General features: G+C 32.3%; 1 protein-coding gene across 1 annotated transcript; it reads left to right on the top strand.

The window, feature by feature from the left end:
• The first annotated feature begins 546 nt into the window (after nucleotides 1-546).
• LOC132753910 (6-phosphogluconate dehydrogenase, decarboxylating-like) lies at nucleotides 547-23,343 on the top strand. The gene is made up of 11 exons (XM_060744461.1): nucleotides 547-696; nucleotides 5,235-5,414; nucleotides 5,675-5,740; nucleotides 7,592-7,710; nucleotides 8,455-8,521; nucleotides 12,365-12,499; nucleotides 13,421-13,610; nucleotides 16,564-16,828; nucleotides 18,056-18,155; nucleotides 20,624-20,746; nucleotides 21,255-23,343. The coding sequence occupies exons 1-11, from the start codon at nucleotides 652-654 to the stop codon at nucleotides 21,372-21,374; spliced, it is 1,410 nt and encodes a 469-aa protein (XP_060600444.1). The 5' UTR covers nucleotides 547-651; the 3' UTR covers nucleotides 21,375-23,343.

The raw sequence follows: 23,343 nt of genomic DNA, 5'->3' as shown, positions 1-23,343 counted from the left end.
TCAATATTTACCTTGTATAAGTCATATATTTATCTGATATAAGTTATATATTTATCTTGTATAAGTCATATATACCTAAATTGTATAAGCCAAAGAATATAAGTCATATATTTACCTTGTATAAGTCATATATTTACCTTGTATAAGTCATAATTATATTTACCTTGTATAAGTCATATATTTACCTTGTATAAGTCATATATTTACCTTGTATAAGTCATAATTATATTTACCTTGTATAAGTCATATATTTACCTTGTATAAGTCATATATTTACCTTGTATAAGTCATAATTATATTTACCTTGTATAAGTCATATATTTACCTTGTATAAGTCATAATTATATTTACCTTGTATAAGTCATATATTTACCTTGTATAAGTCATAATTATATTTACCTTGCATAAGTTATATATTTACCTTGTATAAGTCATATATTTACCTTGTATAAGTCATATATTTACCTTGTATAAGTCATATATTTACCTTGTATAAGTCATATATTTACCTTGTATAAGTTATATATTTACCTTGTATATGACATATATTTTACCTTGTATGAATCATATATTTACCTTGTATAAGTAATATATCATAGTATTATATTTGTTTATTTCAGAGGAGATATTGCACTGATTGGTCTGGCAGTTATGGGTCAGAATCTCATCCTAAATATGAATGACCACAAGTTTACAGTAAGAATATTACAATGTATATATTTCTTCAACCTAATTATCTTAAAGGAGACTGGGCCCTGGGGCCTCAGGTAGGAGAATTTTGTGTCCTTGTTGAAGAAAAGGGGGAATTAATGTCAATTGACAAAGATACTCATAATGATATTCTTTTTTACAAGAAAGCAAACATCATATGAAATTGTTAAGGTCTTCTGCTTTAGGCAGGTGAAACTTCCTTTTTTTTGAGGGGGAGATTTATTGAGAAATAGGGGAACAACATATATTAATTGGGGAGCGTAATCAGGGGACAAATTTCAACCCCAAAGGCCTTGATTTTCTTAGAAAAACCTTTTAATATCATTTCCTACTGAAATAATTGATAGATGATCACCAAACTTTGTCTGTAGCATTCTTAGTTAGTCTTTTATCAAGTGTGCTCATATTAATTTGATAGGCACCTTTTAGGGGCCTCTAAAGCTAAAAATAGAAATACCTTACATGAACTGGGTAAGAATATCACTCATGTGGTTATACTTGGTTTTTATTGTATATCGCTAAGCGGCTTACCAATATGGAAGCATCCATTACTGCTTTGTTTACCTTTAAATTTGCCATTTTTTTAGGAAATTTTCAGTGTTATTTTGCTGAATTTATCAGTTATGAATTGGGAAATGATCTGTCTATTTTCTATTGGGAACGGTGCCGTTTTCCGGTATCAGTTATATAAGGAAAAGAAACACTGTTTATTGAATATCACCTTTTTCTGCTTTTAATTTGACAGTTCCTATAGCAAATGACGTATATAACAGGTGTAAGACAATAATTCTTAGTCCAATAATATCACATCAATAGAAATAAAATCTTTATATAAAAAGCAGAGCAGTGAAAAGCCTGCTCTCATATTACTTGAGAAAAGTATCATAAACATTTCATACCTAGTAATTAGTTAAACAATTTATTATCAAATACCACAGTTCTGTTCTTTTGGATGTGCTTAGTGGTTCTTATTAATTTTCAATTGATGTGCTTGTTTTGATGAATGTAACAATGTGGTGTTTAGAATGATTTAATAAATATATCACTTACTAAAACAGTGTTTCTAAAAATATGCAAGGCACTCTTGATAATCATGATGATCAGTTATTTCATCTTGTTTTATCTAAAAGGGAATTTCACCCTTTGTTAATTGTGTATTATCACTAACCTCTCCATTTGTTTGCCACTTTATATTGTCTTTGTCAATCTTCCTTTGATTGCCTTTTGTGAAGCTCTCCAAGTCTTTGTCATCTTGTGTTGTCATGTGATCACTTCTTTCCTTTGTCATCTTTTTGTGTCGCCTTGAAAAGGTGACATATAGGGGTTACTTTTGTCGGCGGCGGCGGCGGCGTCTGTGTCGGCGTCGTTGTCGGCGTCCCCTAAAGCTTGTCCGGAGCATAACTCAGTCACTATAAGTCTGATTGACTTCAAACTTGGTATGCATGCTTCTTTCAATAACCTGAAGTGCAGTGCACAAGGACCTGTACTCTGCAGTTCTTATTTTTTGAGTTATTGCCCTTTGTTAATTTTCATACTTTAATTTTGTCCGGGCCATTTCTCTTCAACTAAAAAAGCTATGGACTTGAAACTTCATAGGATGATAGATCTCATTAAGAAGAAGTGCAGTGCACAAGAACCGGTACTCTGCACATCCTAATTTTTGAGTTATTCCCCTTTGTTAATTTTCATACTTTATTTTTGTCCAGGCCATTTCTTCGAAAGTATAAAAGTTATGGACTTGAAACTTCATAGGATGATAGATCTCATTAAGAAAAGTGCAGTGCATAAGAACTGATACTCTGCATTTCTTATTTTTTGAGTTATTGCCCTTTGTTGATTTTCTTACTTTATTTTTGTCCTGGTCATTTCTCCTCAAGTATGAAAGCTATGGACTTGAAACATCATAGAATGATAGATCTTATTGATAAGAAGTGCAGTGCACAGATATGCTGCTCTGCACTTATTATTTTTTTAGTTATTGCCCTTTGTTATTTTTCATATTTCATTTTTGTCCTGGCCATTTCTCCTAAAACTACATTGTTCATAAGGCGACACATCCGACTCGCGGAGTTCTAGTGTTGTCTTAGTAGCTTTGTTGTTTTACCATTAAGCTTTCTCTTTCATTGTAATCAACAGTTATCAGTTAAGCTTCCGCTTTGTTTTGTTTTGTCATTTAGTTGTCCTTTGTTTGACATCTTGTGTTGTCAGTTAAGCTGTTCTTTCTTTTGACGTCTTGTGTTGTCAGTTAAGCCGTCCCTTTGTTTGACATCTTGTGTTGTCAGTTAAGCTGTCTCTTCCTTTGACATCTTGTTTTGGCAGTTCAGCTGTCCCTTGGTTTGATATCTTTTGTTGTCAGTTATGCTGTCTTTTTGTTTGACATCTTGTGTTGTCAGTTAAGCTGTCCCTTTGTTTGATATCTTTTGTTGTCAGTTATGCTGTCTTTTTGTTTGACATCTTGTGTTGTCAGTTAAGCTGTCCCTTTGTTTGATATCTTGTGTTGTCAGTTAAGCTGTCCCTTTGTTTCACATCTTGTGTTGTCAGTTAAGCTGTCCTTATGTTTAACATCTTGTGCTGTAAGTTAAGCTGTCATTATGTTTGACATCTTGTGTTGTAAGTTAAGCTGTCATTATGTTTAACATCTTGTGTTGTAAGTTAAGCTTTCCCTATGTTTGACATCTTGTGTTGTCATTTAACTTTCCCCTTGTTTGACATCTTGTGTTGTAAGTTAAGCTTTCCCTTTGTTTGACATCTTGTGTTGTCAGTTAAGCTGTCCTTATGTTTAACATCTTGTGTTGTAAGTTAAGCTTTCCCTATGTTTGACATCTTGTGTTGTCATTTAACTTTCCCCTTGTTTGACATCTTGTGTTGTAAGTTAAGCTTTCCCTTTGTTTGACATCTTGTGTTGTCAGTTAAGCTGTCCTTATGTTTAACATCTTGTGTTGTAAGTTAAGCTTTCCCTATGTTTGACATCTTGTGTTGTCATTTAACTTTCCCCTTGTTTGACATCTTGTGTTGTAAGTTAAGCTTTCCCTTTGTTTGACATCTTGTGGTGTCATTTAACTTACCCCTTGTTTGACATCTTGTGTTGTTAGTTAAGCTTTCCCTTTGTTTAACATTTTGTGTTGTCAGTTAAGCTGTCATTATGTTTAACATCTTGTGTTGTAAGTTAAGCTTTCCCTATGTTTGACATCTTGTGTTGTCAGTCATGCTTTCCCTTGTTTGACATCTTGTGTTGTCAGTTAAGCTTTCCCCTTGTTTGACATATTGTGTTGTCATTTAACTTACCCCTTGTTTGACATCTTGTGTTGTTAGTTAAGCTTTCCCTTTGTTTAACATCTTGTGTTGTCAGTTAAGCTGTCATTATGTTTAACATCTTGTGTTGTAAGTTAAGCTTTCCCTATGTTTGACATCTTGTGTTGTCAGTCATGCTTTCCCTTGTTTGACATCTTGTGTTGTCAGTTAAGCTTTCCCCTTGTTTGACATCTTTTGTTGTCATTTAACTTTCCCCTTGTTTTACATCTTGTGTTGTCAGTTAATTTAACCCTTTGTTTGATATATTGTGTTGTAAGTTAAGCTTTCCCCTTGTTTGATATCTTGTATTGTTATTTAACTTTCCCCTTGTTTGACATATTGTGTTGTCAGTTAAGCTGTCATTATGTTTGACATCATGTGTTGTAAGTTAAGCTTTCCCTTTGTTTGACATCTTGTGTTGTCAGTTAAGCTGTCATTTTGTTTTTCATCTTGTGTTATCATTTAAATTTTTCCTTGTTTGACATCTTGTGTTGTCAGTTAAGCTGTCCCTTTGATGTTGTCAGTTAAGCTTTCCCTTTGTTTTACATCTTGTGTTGTCAGTTAAGGTTTCCCCTTGTTTTACATCTTGTGTTGTAAGTTAAGCTTTCCCTTTGTTTTACATCTTATGTTGTCATTTAACTTTCCCCTTGTTTGACATCTTGTGTTGTCATTTAACTTTCCCCTTGCTTGACATCTTGTGTTGTCAGTTAACTTTCCCCTTGTTTGATATCTTGTGTTGTCAGTTAAGCTGTCCCATTGTATACAGTTTTGTGCTGTCAGTGAGTTAGATTTTATTTTTGTTTTGCATTTTTTTGTCTGTCAGTTTAGCTCCCCTTTTGTTTTCAATCTTGTTTGTTGTGTTTCATGTCTCTTTTGTTTGTCTGTAATGCTCGCTGTGCTAGAATATCAAGACTTGCATTTTAAAGTTTGAATTGGTTCAATGACATCTTAGCAAAAAGGAAATAAGCAAATGACAATTAATACAGTGTAGTGGAAATGATTTTAGTGCATTTGAGTAATGTCTCATAAATAAGGAATACACAGTATATACCTTACTCCTTAGCACAGACATCTGATATCTTTCTAGTATAGTTTTTTTCACCCTTCACCATAATGGTAAAAAAAATTTGAAATATTTTCTTTCTTAACTTTGTATACTGTATCCTTACAAAGTTCTCTCTCAATATAGTTCTCTTAAGCTACTAGTTATATTTTCAAACAATTTATATCAGGTTGTGGCATTTAATAGGACTGTATCAAAAGTTGAACAGTTCTTAGCAAATGAGGCAAAAGGGACGAACATCATTGGAGCAACATCATTAGAAGATATGGTATCGAAGTTAAAGAAGCCACGTAGAGTTATGCTTCTTGTCAAAGCTGGTCAAGCAGTTGATGCTTTCATCGAGAAACTGGTGAGAGATTCATATGATTATTATTTATTTAAATACATGTAAACCTAATGCAATTATTATATAATACAATGGGAAGGGATAAATTGACTGTAGCAATAGCTCAAATTTTTTCTTCAACAGCACATTGATGTTTTAAACATAAAACATTATAATAATTATTTAAATCTTCATTGTCATGATACATCGAAATAAAAAACAGTCTTTGATATAATGTTAATAGTTAACAAAGGTTTTTGTCATTTTATAAAATCATTTTTTAGGTTCCACTTTTGGAAAAGGGAGATATAATTATTGATGGTGGAAATTCAGAATACAGGGACACCAATGTAAGTCAATTTATAAACAAACAGTCAATAATTCAATCTGAGTCAGAAAGTAAAATAAAAAAATTCCAACTAGTATTAATACTTATTATCTTGTCTGTATTGCTGTTTAACATGATTGCATCTTGGTATTTAAACAATAGTTGATTTTCTAAATGTTTCTTAGTAAAAAATAACTTGACATTATCTTCAAAGCCAGCTTCAATTGGAGCCAGGCATATTTACAGCAGTTACATAACGTTTAAAGCCCCTTGTATTGTTTTCCACACTTTGGAACTGTAATGTATTAGTGTATTAATGTATTAAAGCGACCCTCAATATTTCATGAAGTATTAATGTGTAAATATAACTCTTATTAATTTCTGTTTATTCAAATAACAAACAAAAACATTAAAACATTCATTATAATATAATTATATGGCAATTGGTAAAATTATAGTGAATAAGTTATTTTGTATGGAAATTAAAATACTACTTTGTTTACATTTTGCTACATTTGTGACACATTACTGCACATTTTGCGTTACTTTCTTCAGTTGTTAAATATCAAACTAGCTCTAAAATTTATATTAATTTGAAGCTGCATTAAATAAATATATGTAAAAATATTTTGCCGTCGGCCTTAAAACCATGCGAGCATTACCTTTTTAACAGTATTGTTGAAAATCTCATCAAATATTGTTCATAAATTACGATTTTAATCAGAAAACCCCACGGTAACACTAAAGTTCGTAAAAATGCAAATGCTTGTGTATGCGCTACGTCACAGTGATATAGTTGCTATCCAGAACACAGGAAATATGAGATTTTCTTGTGCAAACACACTTTAACTGTTTTAGCTTCACAGGACACTAGATTCAGTAAAAAAGTAATCATCTAATAAAAAAGATTCAATTTGTATGAAAACATCCATTACATTGTGGAAATATACCTTAAATTAGGACTGCTACTTTTTATAATAGCCATGTTTGTTGAATTAATATTGATGTACAGATGATCCGAAGGCGGAATTTCTCATGCAAACAGAAATTGTACTTCCAGTTTTGCCACAATGTGGTTGCATATTTTTATGCTTATAAAACTCATTTATGTTGTCTGGACACCATAAAAAGATCTGGGCTCGATATGAAACCCAAGTTATTAATGAAATGTCACTATTTCTGTTTTTATGAAATTTATTAAATGTAGCTTTAACATTTTTAAATACATGGTTCACGTTTCTAAAGAATTAAAAAAGATAAAATATGAATTTCTGGGGCATAATGTGCCTTTAATACTATTTCTAAATCCTCACGCAAACATTCTCTATGTATATGTTAGTATTCATCCGTGCTGTTGAAAAAACAATAGAAATTAGAAACTTTGACGGGAGCGATAGCGACAGGAGAATGTTTCTAATTTCTGTAGAACAGCACGGATGAACACTAACATATTTAGTGTCAAGCTTTATTTGGCCTCATTATCATTCACTTTATTACGTCATTATGCGGTTTTATGAAGTACTATGAAAAATAGAAGTCGACTATGGACGGAATTCGATATAGTATCGACTTTTGTACTTCTATGAAAATTAACGCACAGATTTTTTAAGAAATGCAGTGTTTTCATTGGATGACAAATAAAGTTGGACACTAAAGTCATTATAGTCATAGTTAGAAAGCATTCAATTAACCCTTTCACTGCCATAGGGGCGGCATTATGGCAAATAGATGATCATTAAATAAATAACCCTCTGGCAGCGAAAGGGTTAATGCTTCAACAAAAATCCTTGTATATTGTTTGATTGTGTTTGGTAATTGAGACTCTGCCAAGCCTTATTGTCAGTTGGCTAACTAAAATATGATACAAATTTAGAGAAGATGTAAAGAATTAGCAGCTAAAAACCTTCTGTATGTGGGTAGTGGAGTGAGTGGTGGAGAAGATGGGGCTAGGTATGGTCCCTCACTTATGCCAGGGGGCGCTGGGGAAGCTTGGTAAGTTGAACATTAGATGTAGTCTTCGAACTTTAAAAAATAGTGAGAATTGATCCTTTTGCAATAAAATTTGTTCATGGGTTTAAATAAAATTTGTTCATGGGTTTATAGTTCTTATTAAAATCTGATGATATACATTTGTACATGTATAATGCTGACAAGAATCACTCTCTAATTAAATGTAGGAGAAAACTTAAATATAGCCATTATTCCACTCCCAAAAATAAGTTATTTCAATCAGTAATCTTGTATGCTATAATTAATGTAGTTCAGCATTTCTGAACTTTGATTTTTTTCTGAGATATATTTCTTTCAATTTGGATGGAATATAGGGTTTACTATGTAAAAGCATACATACACAGTCTAAACTGAAGTCAGTTTAAGAGAACACAAAAATTGAAATATATTTTTGGCTCTTATAATGTTGAACATGGTCAATATTTTGTGTTACTTCTCTGAAATTCATGCATTTTATTTGCTGAAATTGCATCAAAATATTAAAAATGGGACAAATTCTTTTATTTGAAATTCTGTAGCGAGCCAGTTTCATATCTTGACAAATGTTTCTAGGCAACATTTAAAAAAAACTTCTATACAAAATATTTAAAGAAAAGTGTGAAATGCATTTGTGTTACAGCTCTATGTGAGCAATATTTTGTTTTGATATTTAATAAACCCCTCAACAAGAGTAGAAAGTGAATCTTATCTTATTTATTTAAAATATTGAGTGTTGTATTTTTTCAGGCCATTTATCAAGGATATATTCCAGTCTATATCAGCAAAGTCTAATGGTGAACCATGTTGTGACTGGGTAAATATTCTATATTATATAATTATACTATATTTAAAGCAACCATTTTATCTTGAATAGAAAATTACTTTTGTGTTTTTTTAATACATATAGACCTATTTTTAACTTTGCATGAGCCCTACATTGAATTCTTTACATGTCAGTAAGCTTTAAAATGTTTTTGCTTTACTATTGAATTTGAAGAAAACTTAAAGCTCATATGTATTCAAAGCTTTAAGCTTTTTTTAAGCACTCTGGAGTTCACCACTTGGAATTAACCAGAATTAGTAACATATGAAGACACTTGCTCATGTCCTGAGTAGGGCTTGAACACACAGTCTCTCTACTTAGAAGTTGTAAGGCTTATGCATAAAATAAGGTACAGTGAATACAGGGATTCTGGAAAACAGTTTTCCTGCCTGTAGTACCAGTAAAGCTAGACTGTCATATATATCATCAATATTAAATATCTTGGAATACAATATAATTTATTTGCCCTGAATACATTTGCTGGTGTCATGTGATCTAACCAAGAAATAGACTTATTATATAATAGAAATAGAATATAAAATACAACTAAATATAAAACAATTTTTATGTGTTGGGCAATTATAACATTACAATTGTCTGCTAGACAATAACCCTCATGTTCAAAAAACCCTCATGAAAAAAACACTGCTGTCACAAAAATGCATGGTCAAATGTATGAAATATTGTGGAAATGGAAAAGAATTTCTTACCTAAAATTGAATGTGCTGGCTGTATAAACGATTCATGTGTATTATCAAGAAATATATATACGGTAAATAAAAACAAAATAGATATGTAGAATTATTTTGTCACACCAAAGTGATGTTTCAACTATAAACATGGATTATGATAATAAATTATGTTGTTAAAATTGTTAATTTTGTAGTTTTTATATAAATATTATTTTTTGATATTGGGCGTAACATAATTATTATACCTCTATGCCATTATGTAATACCATGATATCAGCAGTACAATATTTATATATTGTGGAACACATGAAATTGATGCAGTTTGATGTGAAAAAGAACAGACATTTTCTGATTGTACTGGAAATATAACAGTACATGTCAATTAGTTTATAGGTGAAAGCTGTATTACAGTATACATGTAATATACAACATGCCCTTTATATAGTATATATAATTTACTGTTAGAATATTTATTACCTGAAGGAGTAGGTGGTGATACTGTAGATCTTGTTATTCTTTAAGCCAATCTTCTAAATGTCATACGGTCATTTCAGTGACACCTTATTCTTCACTTAATTAAAAAACAAACACTGTATTAAGAGTAGGTGATGATAGCCACAGGTGCTCTTAAAATAATAATTATTATTCTCCACTTATATAGGTAGGGCAAATTATACATTTATTTTTGTCTGTAGGTTAACTTTAGTTTGTATATATATAACTGCAAATGTATAATTGCCAGAGCCACAAAACTTAGTATCAATAGTTGTCAATATGTGAATTTACCTACCTTAGTTTTTTGACATGGCTTGATTTAATGTTGGCTGAGTTGTGCCCCCCTTAACAAAATAGCATTTTTAGACTTGTGTTGTATATAACTCCTAAAATATTACTGCTAGAGCAGTGAAACTATCTATGAAAAGTTGTCAGCATTTAACTTTATACATCAAGGTATTTCAGGGAAAATTGAAGATAGGCAGAGCTATGCCACCTGGTTAAAAAAACAACCACTTTTCTGAAACTTTGTTGTTTTGGAGTTACATGAAAAAACAATTATATTCAAGGTAGAGTTATAGCCCCTGATTTACAAATAAGATCATATCATGTGATTGACTATGTTAGTACATTAGTGTGTTAGACTGTATGTACAATAGTATGTTTGGTAACCTTACTTACTATACCTCATGATTGTCTGATCAATAACTTGAAAATAAATAAACAGTGCTTAAAGTAACCTTCAGACCGCTAAAAGCTTGTCTGACCAATAACTTGTGAACACTGGCCTACATTCCAGAGATTTGGAAGATGGTGATAAATTTTTGAGGTCATTAAGTCAAAGGTCAAGATCACTGTGGCTTAAAAAATTATCCACTGAAAGTTTGTCCAACAAATAATTAGAGACTATTTTGGCCTGAGATCTGGGTTTGGGAATGGTTTTGACTTAAAGATGACCGGCTTATGCTTTTTGAGGGCAGTATGTCAAAGGTCAAATTCACAGTGGGGTCAAATGTTGTTGAAAAGCTTGTCTGACCAATAACTAGAGCACATTTTTGCACAGTACTAAGATTTGGCGTGGAGCTTTGTATAACTAGTTGATGGGCCCTATTGATTTTGAGGTAAGGTCACTGTTACCTTGCCCACCGAAAGCCTGTTGAACCATTAACTAGAGAAAAACTTTGATCTTCAGTCCTATGATTAAGCTCTGAGGTTGGTAGTGACTAAAATATGACCCAATTTAATTTGAGGTAATCAGGTCAAAGTCACAGTGATGAAAAACAAAATACTTATCTAACCAAGTAGAAAAGTTTCACGGTTTGTAAAACTTATGAGTCATGATAATTACATTCTGTTTTCTTGTAACACTTGACTTGACTTTAAGTGGGATTATATAATTAAAGTTTCATTTTTTTTTCATTTCTAGTAATATTTGTTTTGCATGTAACTCCAAAAATACACCCGCTATTGCAATGAAATTGTTAATGAATATCAAATTTTATCATCATGTGAATTTACCCATCTTGGAGATTAGTAGAGTTATGACCCCTGATTTACAAATATTAGCATATTCTGTCTTTTATAACTCATAAAGTATAAGTGCTATGTTTATTTGCACAAATAATTGTGCAAAACAGTGGCGGAATCCTTAGCCTATTTATTGACATTTTTCGATATCATCTTCAACAGTCACAAAGTCCATTCTGAAAACATCAGATATATGTAGTTTAGCTTAATTGAAGCTTCCTACACAATATATATAATCTATCATTTGACATTTTCATGTAACTGAATTTTTATATCAATTTTCATTATATATAGTCAGTGCAACCATCGAAACAAATTAAATAATGAGTGTTGGCATTTTTGAGCTTTAATAAAATCAAGTCACAAGCTGTTCTGTTAAAAAAGAATTACTGAATGTGAAACAAAATACATAAATAACTAGAAAAAAGGGTTTTAAATTGATCCATTCTATTCAATGCAAGGTTAAAAATGAAAATAATTTCAGAATTGAACTGACTTCGGCTTTGAGCTTTAGATGACCTAATGACCGCCAAGTATTTAATTTTGGTTAAGTTTTCATAATTTTGTTGTTTATGTACAGATTTGATTCATCTGTAGATAAAATAACACTTATGACTTAACAGACATATGGAATAATTGAGATATTACCTTGACCATTAAGTGACCTTGACCGTCAAATGTTTGAATTTTGATTATATTTTCATAATATTGTCATTTATTTACGGAAAGGATTCATATTTGGACAAAACTAGTGTGCCTAGATAGACCTATTAAAATTTATAAAAAGGAAAACTTAACTTTTTTCGTTAAGATTTGTTTCAACCGTTACTTTGTTTGCTTTTAGAAAAAGTCAAGTGTTGCCCCTGAGCCCGGCAGTGGCTCTTGTTCAACATAGATATATGACCTGTCTTAATAATAGTTTATTAGATTTCATCAAAGGTCATTTTTTATAATGTGGATGGGTTATTAATTACATGTTCCCAGAGTCATTTTCAAGGGGGTTAAATTTTAGTATTTGATCACAGGCCAAATAAAAAAGGATTAGTGTTTTACATGTTACAGTCTGTCAACAAATGAAAATTCAAGATATCTATACGATATAATTTTTATGTATTGTTAGGTAGGACCTGAGGGAGCAGGACATTTTGTTAAGATGGTTCACAATGGTATAGAATATGGTGACATGCAGCTGATATGTGAATCTTACCACCTGATGAAAGATATCCTAGGACTGTCTCAGGATGAAATGGCACAGGTTTACATAATAAATCATATTTTACCTGTCTAATTGTTCTGTAATAATATTGTAAAATTTTACAAATTATGTAACATTTTTAAAGTGATATCTGTAGATATTGTTGTGCTCATGAATTAAGCACAACAGAGTATACTGGGTATTTCAAATAATATTCCATTTATTTGAAATATACTCTTTTATACACATTCTTATATAGTCCATCTACTTTAAAAATTATATTTTATTATTTCACTGTAACTTCACTGTCCAATGGAAAGCAATGTAATAAATTTGAGTAAAATCAGACATTTTGGACCTTATGTTACTGAGTGCTGACTTCAAAAATCTAGTTTGTCACTGTTGTTGGTCCCTGTGACAGGGACTTTGGGTTCCTTTATGTTAAGAAGCTATTTATCTTAACATACAGAAGGTTGGTAGCTCTACTTGGGTGATCAGTCATCCCAGAAGAAATGCACAAACAGGAACCAGAAGTATTCCACCACCAGTAAAGCTGGGGAGTTGCTGTATATAATCTTTACTGAATATGCTGGGTTTTAAAATATTTGGCGTTATACTTAAATGTCATTTATATTAAAATTTCATTGACATGATTTTTTTTTCATAATTTTTATTATTGAATTTTACCCTTCATTACCCAGAAATAACTACTTCTTTTTGAAATAAAATCTATTCAGGGACAAAAAATCATTAAATGAACTTGTTTTAAATCAAAATTGGCATGAATGTATATTGACAAGGCATAATGAATCTTAAATGACATAAATAATCCACAGGTGTTGTTTAGTTATGGGCATTTAGTTATTTTAAGATGAACAGTCTGTAAGAGCCATAAATTCATACAAAGTACAATGTAAAATGTTAAAATATATCATAATGTTTAAAGTTTTGTAATGCTCATGAAGATTTAATGTTTAACAGGTGTTTGATGATTGGAATAAAGGTGATTTAGACTCCTTCCTCATTGAAATCACTCGTGACATTATGAAGTTCAAGGACTCTGATGGGAAATATCTTCTAGAGAAAATTCGTGACACTGCTGGCCAAAAGGGTACTGGCAAGTGGACAGCAATAGCCTCTTTAGAATATGGTGTTCCTGTTACATTAATTGGTAAGTTTTGTGTTTATGTCACATTAATTGGTAAGTTTTGTGTTCCTGTTACATTAATTGGTAAGTTTTGTGTTTATGTTACATTAATTGGTAAGTTTTGTGTTTATGTTACATTAATTGGTAAGTTTTGTGTTCCTGTTACATTAATTGGTAAGTTTTGTGTTTATGTTACATTAATTGGTAAGTTTTGTGTTTATGTCACATTAATGTTTAAAAGTTTTGTGTTCTTTTTTTACATTAATTGATAAGTTTTGTGTTTTCCTGTTTCATTTATTGAGTAATGCATCAAGTGTTTTTATGCCACCGCAGCATCTGCGATGCGGTGGCATATAGCGATTCACCTGTGTGTTTGTTTGTGTGTGTGTGTGTGTGTTATATAGATTATATAGTGAACTTAAAAATCTTCTTGTGAAAAACCAGTTGTCCAATTTCAACCAAACTTGGCAGGATTGATCCTGGGGTGAAGGGCTTCCAAAGTTGTTCAAAGAATTTCATTCCATGCAGAAATCTGGTTGCCATGGCAACCAAAAGGAATTATAAGAATAAATTAAAAAAATCTTCTTGTAAAGACCCAAAAGGCCTAGAGCTTAGATATTTTGCATAAGGCATTGTCTGGTAGACCTCTACCAAGATTGTTCAAATTATAGCCCTGGGGTCAAAATCGGGCCGGCCCCAGGGGTCATTGATTTTCACTATATGTACATATAGTAAAAACTTAAAATACCTTCTTGTAAAGACCCAAAAGGCCTAGAGCTTAGATATTTTGTATAAGGCATTGTCTGGTAGACCTCTACCTAGATTGTTCAAATTATAGCCCTGGGGTCAAAATCGGCCCGCCCCGGGGTCATTGATTTTCACTATATGAACATATTGTAAAAACTTAAAATACCTTCTTGTAAAGACCCAAAAGTTCTAGAGCTGAGATATTTTGCATAAGGCATTGTCTGGTAGACCTCTACCAAGATTGTTCAAATTATAGCCCTGGGGTCAAAATCGGGCCGGCCCCAGGGGTCATTGATTTTCACTATATGTACATATAGTAAAAACTTAAAATACCTTCTTGTAAAGACCCAAAAGGCCTAGAGCTTAGATATTTTGTATAAGGCATTGTCTGGTAGACCTCTACCTAGATTGTTCAAATTATAGCCCTGGGGTCAAAATCGGCCCCGCCCCGGGGTCATTGGTTTTCCTTATATGTAGTAAACACTTTTAGGAAAAACTTTAAAAAAAATTCTTCTAGCAATTGACAAACACTAGAGGTTAGATTTGCATGAAACATTGTGAAGTGAACTTCTAGCAAGATTGTTCAAATTATAGCCCTGGGGTCAAAATCGGGCCGGCCCCAGGGGTCATTGATTTTCAATATATAACATATATATAGTAAAAAATCAAAAAAACTTATTGTCTGAAGGTACAAGGCTTAGAGCTTTAATATTTGTTAAATGAAATCATCTATAGGTACTCTACCAAAGTTGTTCAAATTTTGCCTCTAGTGTCAAAATTAGCCTCGCCCCGGGGGCCATAGGTTTTCCTTATATGTATATAGTAAAAACTTAAAAAATCATCTTCTCTAAATTTTCAAAGGCTAGAGTTAAGATATTTTGCATGAAAACATTATGTAGTGAACCTCTAGCAAGATTGTACAAATTATAGCCCTGGGGTCAAAATTGGCCCCACCCCCAGGGGTCATTGATTTTCACTATGTACATATAGTAAAAAAATTAAAAACTCTTCTTGTCTGAAGGTACAAGGCTTAGAGCTTTGATATTTTGGTATTGGGTCCTCTACTAAAGTTGTTTTAATTATGCCCCTAGTGTTAAAATTGCCCTGCCCATAGGCGATAATTTTCCTTATATGTATAAAGTAAAAACTTGAAAAATCTTCTTCTCTGAATTGAAAAATCTTCTTCTCTGAATTGACAAAGGCTAGAGGTTAAATATATGGCATGAGACTTTGCAAAGGGCACCTTTACCAAGATTGTTCAAATTATAGCCCTGGGGTCAAAATTGGTTCCGCCCAGGGTGTCATTGATTTTCATTGTGTACATGTAGTAAAAAAAAAAAAAAATATTTTTGTCAGAAGGTACAAGGCATTAAGCTTTGATGTTTGCTATATAATATCATCTATAGGTCCTCTACCAAAGTTGTTCAAATTTTCCTCTGGTGTCAAAATTGACCCAGAGGGGGCAGTGATTCTCATTATGTACACATAGTAAAAACAGAAAATAAAACAAATGTTTCCGAATGGGAGAAAGCTTAGATATTTGACTTGAAATGTTGTTTGGTGGACCTGTGTCAAGATTGTTTTGAATTAAACCCTTGGGTCCAAAATTTTGCCTTGCCCGAGGGGACAGTGACCTACTTTCTTGTCCTTTGATGTACAGCAATGAAATTTTGACCATGTGCACAGTTTTAGTTGTAAAATTGAACTTTGATATCAGGTGAATTAGATTTTGATGATGTGACCTACTTTCTTGTCCTTTGGTGTACAGCTATGAAATTTGAACCATGTGCACAGATTAAGATGTAAAGCGAACTTTGATTTCAGCTGACCTAGATTTTGACAAAGTGTCTTACTGTGTTGTCCTTTGATGTAGTCATGAAATTTAGGCTGTGTGAAATATGACCTTCACCACCAAATTCACTATACTCGAGTGCATTGATATATTCCTACTCTGATCTTTTATTGAGTTAACAACAGATTTAACCACTAATCTGATAATAAGAATTAGATAGGTCAGGGATCTATGCATTATGACAATCTTCAAAATTGTATAGAAACAAAAAAAATCTGTTCCTATACTACTATTTAGTGTTGTATTAATGCGGTGGCATAGCATTTTTCTCAAATGCAATCTTGTTTCCAATTTTTCTTCACTGACTTTATGCATATCAATGTTTTGCTTGTATTTATTTTAGTGCTTATGAATATGTGAGTGAACATGTTGTTTCAGGTGAAGCAGTATTTTCAAGATGTTTATCAGCATTACAAGCAGAAAGGGTTCATGCCAGTTCCCAATTAAAAGGACCAGATGCACTAAAGTTTAAAGGGGACAAGAAACAATTTATTGACAACATTCGACAGGCCTTATATGCCTCTAAGATTGTGTCATATGCTCAGGGCTTCATGTTGATGAGAGAAACAGCTAAAGAATTAGGCTGGAAACTCAACTTTGGTGGTATAGCTTTAATGTGGAGAGGAGGGTGTATAATAAGAAGGTAGCTAACAGACAATATATAAGTACCTGCTCTAGTTGACTCAGAATATAACTTTTATAACCTCCCTTTGGATTAAGTTGTTCAATACCATGTGATCAATATACATGTATATATATAAAGAAACTTCTCCTGTGTTTAAGTGCAGAAATAGTGTTATTTAAAAACATTGAAATGTCAAATGAGCATCATTTATTCAGGTTGCCCTGCACAAAATGGCCACAAGAGCTAAAAATAGAAAAATCTTGTTCGGCTTTCACAGGTCAAAGTACTGGCCGGATTTCAACCAAACTTTACAGGAATGATCAGTACCAACCCTAGTTGTGCACATTACCGACATGTTCCGCTTTGCTGCACAAAATAGCCACAAGAGCTAAAAATAGAAAAATCTCTTATCCAGCCTTCACAGGTCAAACTACTGGTGGGATTTCAATCAAACATTGCAGGAGTGATCAGTACCAACCCTAGTTGTGCACATTACCGACACGTTTCCGCTTTGCTGCACAAAATGGCCACAAGAGCTAAAAATAGAAAAATCTCTTATCCAGCCTTCACAGGTCAAACTACTGGTGGGATTTCAATCAAACATTGCAGGAGTGATCAGTACCATTACTTCTGGTCAATATCACCGGCATGTTCCGCTTTGCTGCACGAAATGACTGCCTGAGCTTAAAAAAAACAAAATTCTGTCTGGCTATCACAGGTCAAACTGCTGGCGTAATTTCCACCAAAATTCACAGGCCTAGTTGTGCATATCACAGCATGTTCCGCTTTGCTGCACAAAATGGCAGTCAGAACTATAAATAGAAAAATCTTGTCAAGCTTTCACAGATCAAGCTTCTTGTGAGATTTCAATGAAACTTCACATGAGGGATCATTACCATCCCTTGTTGTGCATATCACCAGCATGTCCTGCTTTGCTGCACAAAATGGCAGCCAGAGCTAAAAATAGAAAAATCCTGTCCTGCTATATCACAGGTCAAACTGCTGCCGGGATTTCTACCAAAATATACAGGATACACAGTTGTGGGAGACATAATTTATTTATGTTTTTGTGACAAAAACCCTTCTAGTTTTAATATTTGCAAAAATAAATATTTGATTGTTTTTTTAGACAGTGGCCCTAAAACCTGATATTTTGACATGTTTCTAGAAGTTTTTGTATGTTTTTGTATTATACTAAATAACCAGCAGTCAATTAGCAAGCTCATTTTTCTGTTCTATTTTTAGCCGATTCTTGGGAAATATCAAACAAGCTTTTGAAAAAAACCCAGACCTTAGCAATCTGTTACTGGATGATTTCTTTAAAGCAGAGATACAGAAAAGTCAGGTTAGTATAGTAAAATCACATTTAGCTCTAATTTATTGAAAAGGTTTTGGGAACGTTTTTGCAAATGAATAACATTAACATTATGTGTATCAACAATTAACATGTATTAAACAATAGATTGTACTTTTATACTTAAAAGAGTTGTAAAATATAACACTAGTGTTCACTTGCCTCTCACCGCTGTGGGTTCGAATTCCGACAGGGACTTTGGATTCTTTAATTTGAGGAAGCTATCCAGCTGGCTTACGGAACGTCGGTGGTTCTACTCAGGTGCCCGTTTGTGCCTGAAATAATTCAGGGAAGGGCACCTGAGGTCTTCCTCCACCAGGAAAGCTGAAACCTTGCCAAATGACCTATACTGTGTCGATGTGACGTAAAACCCAATCAAACAAACACTAGTGTTATAATATTTTATGTTGTACAATAGGTGTAGTTGTAACAGACTGGCCTTAATGTAGATAAACAATTTTCTATGTCATTTATTTATTTCAACATCAAATTGAACAGGTAATGTGTACAGTCATTCTTCATTACAAACAAAAGCTCTGTTTTTAAGTTTGAAATTTTTATGAAATATTAGACTTTGCAAGGTAATGAAATTGCAAATAATGATGAAAACTAAAACATTGTGAATAAAATCTGTGCATTAAATGATCTTTTTGTGACCATCTATAAACATGCAGATTCTGATTCTTTAAAAACATGGCCACTAGGAGCATGGTCTTTTGAAATCCTCATGTGAAGTAATGTCTATCAGATTTTGATATTTTTTCACAAGAATGATCATTGGGGAACCATGTATCAAGATACTAAAATAAATTAAATCTCCCAAAAAACATGACATTTATACAGTGGGGGTCACTTATATATTTGTATAAAGAGAGATCTTTGAATAGATAAAACTTTTCACCAGACTTTAATCTAATTTAATAGAAATACTTCTTAGGTCAACACAAGATTGATCAAACTATTTTGATTTGTAAAAAAAACAACATGGAGGTAAAGGTGTCTGGTGGTGTTCATCTATATGTTTATGGAGAAAATTACTAACTTTGATGAAGACTCAGTGAGGTTTTCTATGTGGGTTTGATGATAATGTTTATTATAGCATAAAATTGGCTATTTTCCCCTCTTTTACCCATGTTATAACGGGACCAAAACCATGTGTTAATATAGTGACACGCTCTTGTTATAGCCTGGTTTTATCTACACGCAATACATACAGGGCCCAGTAAACAAGCAAAAAAATTGATGATTGGCTTGTTTCAGTGTTTTTTTCCCTTATATAACTGCACCGTTCCCAATAGAAAATAGACAACAAATTTTCCAATTTATGACTGATAATTCCCGAAATAACAGTGAAAATTTCCTCAAAAATCGGCAAATTTAAAGGTTAACAAAAACAGAAATGCCATTGATAAGTGATATGCGATAAAAACCAAGTATAACCACATGAGTGATATTTGTACCCAGTTAATTTCGTACTTGAAGTGTTTCACACCTGAACATTATTTATGTACAATTGTTATGATTATCAATTTTTTTTTTCGTAAAAACTTAAAAAATCTTCTTTTAAAGAACTCAAAGAGCTAGAGCTAAGATATTTAGCATGAAACATCTTCTAATGAGTGTCTACCAAGTTTGTTCAAATAAAAGCCCTGGGGTCAAAATTGGCCCCGCCCCAGGGGGTCATTGATTTTCCTTATATGTGTATAGCAAAAACTTAAAAATCTTCTTTGAAAAAACCCAATTAGCTAGAGTTTAGATATTAAGCATGAAACATCTTCTGGTAAGTGTCTACAAAGTTTGTTCAAATAAAAGCCCTGGGGTCAAAACTGGCCATGCCCCAGGGGTGTCATTGTTTTTAACTATATGTATATAGTAAAAACTTAAAAAATCTTCTTTTAAAAAACCCAATGAGCTAGAGCTTAGATGTTTAGCATGAAACATCTTCTTATGGGTGTCTACCAAGTTTGTTCAAATAAAAGCCCTTGGGTAAAAATTGGCCCTGCCGGGAGGGAGGGAGCTGGTAGGGTGGGGGGGGGGGGGGCAGAGGTCATTGTTTTTTCATTATATATATGTGTAGTAAAAACTTAAACATCAAGAAACATCTTCTAATGGGTGTCTTCCAAAGTTGTTCAAATAAAAGCCCTGGGGTTTAAACTGGCCCTGCTCCAGGGGCCTATATACAGGTGAGCGACCTCAGGGCCATCATGGCCCTTTTGTTTTTATAAACTTGTGTGCTTGGGGAAAAAAAAAACGATTCTGATCTTTTTAGTACTACTGTCAAACTGAAATCATTCTAGGAATTTCTGAGGGTCATGTTTTGTATTAGGATGAGTAATTTAATGTTTTTTTCTTGAGATAATAAATCTCCAATGTAAACCTTTGTTAAATCAATTTTAAATTCGAAATTTTGTTGTTGGGCCCGGAAAAACATGTGTTAACCCTATATTATTGTATATCAGGCAGCATGGAGGAATGTAGTATCTACAGCAGTGTTACATGGTATACCTACCCCGGCATTCAGCACTGCCCTAGCTTTCTTTGATGGCTACAGATCTGCAAGACTACCTGCAAACCTGTTACAGGTACCTGTATTAATAATTATAACTAGTTCTTTCATTTTCTGTTTTATGTGTAGAAATTTTTTAGAGATCCCTTTTCTCTTTAAATTTTTTATTGTCTTTACTTGGTTATAAGGGGCATCATTGTGGCTGAATGGTGAAGGTTGTTGACTTCAAACCACTTGTCCCTCACCAACAGGGATTTTGGATTCTTCCATGTGAGGTAGCTATCCAGCTAGCTTACAGAATGTTAGTGGTTCTATTCAAGTCTCCATTTGACATTTAATGTGTTGATGTTACGTTAAACCAAACCATAAAAAACTCGGTTATTGACTTTACTCTATAAAAATATAATATTTGGATTAAATGTTTTTATTTTAAAATTTTAATGTATACAGCAAATAAGTGAAGTGAAAGAGAATACAACTTCTGTAAAACTTACATATCTTGTTTCATGCCAGATGTAACTATGTATAAACTGTTGTAGAAATGTATTAACTGTAGTTATAACTCATTGTTTTATCACCTTTAGGCACAGAGAGACTATTTTGGTGCACATACATACGAGTTACTGGATAAACCAGGAGAGTTTATACACACCAACTGGACAGGTCATGGCGGCAATGTGTCATCTTCTACATATTCAGCATAGACAAAACTACACAGTTCTTACCATGATAATACTTCTCATATATGTGCTGTATAATGATATCACTTGAAATGTGCTTGTTAAACATCTTAAATGACATACATAAAGTAAATGAGTTTTTACTTCACAAAATTCTTGAAATAAATTGTTGAAATAAATGAATATATATGTTTTATATACATAATACATAACTTTGTTACGACAATACTTTAATAATGCAATTTACAAATTTTTTTACACAAATCATGTGCTTGAAAATGGTAGCAGGTTTTTTTACATATTGTGTTAAAGGTGTAGCCAGATTAAATATTAAGTAATTGTCTATAATAACATTACTGTTTTTATTTACACAATTTATGTTTCAACTGCTGTGGTAAAATACTAGAGACTGACTCCTGACTACAGTGTTTAGCTGAACAATAACTAACTGATACTCAATCTTATTTCATTTAAATTATTTAATTTGTCATTTTACTTTACAGTAATTTGACCCCATTCAAATAAGCTTTTCAATACTAGGGTAGTATGAAACATACTCCTTGATAAATATAGTTCTACATTGAGTATTTTTGTTGCATTTGTGTGTGTTTCATATGCATGTGATATTTGTTATAATATAGTAAATGTTTATGTATATTAATTATCCTCAATATATTGTTATGATACACTTGTCTTTAACCATAAATAAAGTCAGATATGGATTTTTGAATTGATTTTAGTTAGTATTAAAATAACATCTTGATGTACTTGGTATTAATTAACTGTCTATCTCCACTTACAATTGTACTATACTTATTACAATTAACTGATTGCTTTTTTATGGAAATTTGTTGAATAATGTTGAAAGTTGACAGATATGTTACTTATGTTGATTCTGTTACTGGGAAAAACAAAACATATAAAATAATGATAATTCTAGTAAGAAAATTCTCATCAATTTTAAGAAGTCATTCTACTGATAAAGTTTATGTTAACAGCATTATTTTGCATATTAACTCATATTTAAATAACTGAAATTGTTTGTACTGTATTTCCTAGTAGTTTCTGCTGTATCAAATGTCATATTTCTCCACATTTTAACTTACTTTACCTATATTTTTTAAATCACCACTCCATGTCCTTCTGACCTTTTTTACCCATATTTAGTTCCCATGTATAAGTGATGTTGAGTGTTGTATGAATTTGTTATAAAGTATACAGTTAGCTATAGTTTTCTCTAAAAATAATCAATGATTTCAAATATCTACTCATTTTTAAGTCCCTACTTTAGATCATATCTATATTATTTATATATAATATAAAATTATTTTTTTATATACATGTATTATTGTATATGTAATATTCAGAGAAATCTTATTCTTAATGTTTCTTCTTGAATTTCTTTGTAATTATTCAGATTATCATTATTTTGTAAATGAGCCGCGTCACGACAAAACCAACATAGTGCGTTTGCGACCAGCATGGATCCAGACCAGCCTGCGCATCCGCGCAGTCTGATCAGGATCCATGCTGTTCGCTATCAGTTTCTCTACTTGTAATAGGGTTGGTAAGCGAACAGCATGGATCCTGATCAGACTGCGCGGATGTACGGCTCAAATGTTAATTATATTATTGTAACATACAATATAAGATATAATCACATTACAGCCCTGGGGTTAAAATTGGCCCTGCCCTAGACACCCCTGTTAAAAAAATTTAAAAAAGGAAAAACTTTTTTTCTTTAATTTTCTTTTTTAAGATTTGTTTTAACCATTTATAGGTTTGCTTTTTAGAAAACTTTAAAGGTGGAGCATTGCCCCGCCTAGCAGTGGCTCTTGTTTTGCTAATATATTGAGAAATATTATTTCTGAAAAAGATGTTTGCTAATCACATTCAAATATCTTAAACAATATATTAATGAACAATTCAAATATCTGTTTGTATAAATTATTATTTAAGTAAATCAGAGAATAAAACATCTAAAATTTTAAAA

The sequence above is a fragment of the Ruditapes philippinarum genome, unplaced genomic scaffold, assembly GCF_026571515.1.
Source record: "Ruditapes philippinarum isolate M1 unplaced genomic scaffold, ASM2657151v2 ctg3541_1_1_1_1, whole genome shotgun sequence".
NCBI lineage: Eukaryota > Metazoa > Mollusca > Bivalvia > Venerida > Veneridae > Ruditapes > Ruditapes philippinarum.
This window is presented reverse-complemented; position numbering and strand designations above follow the sequence as displayed.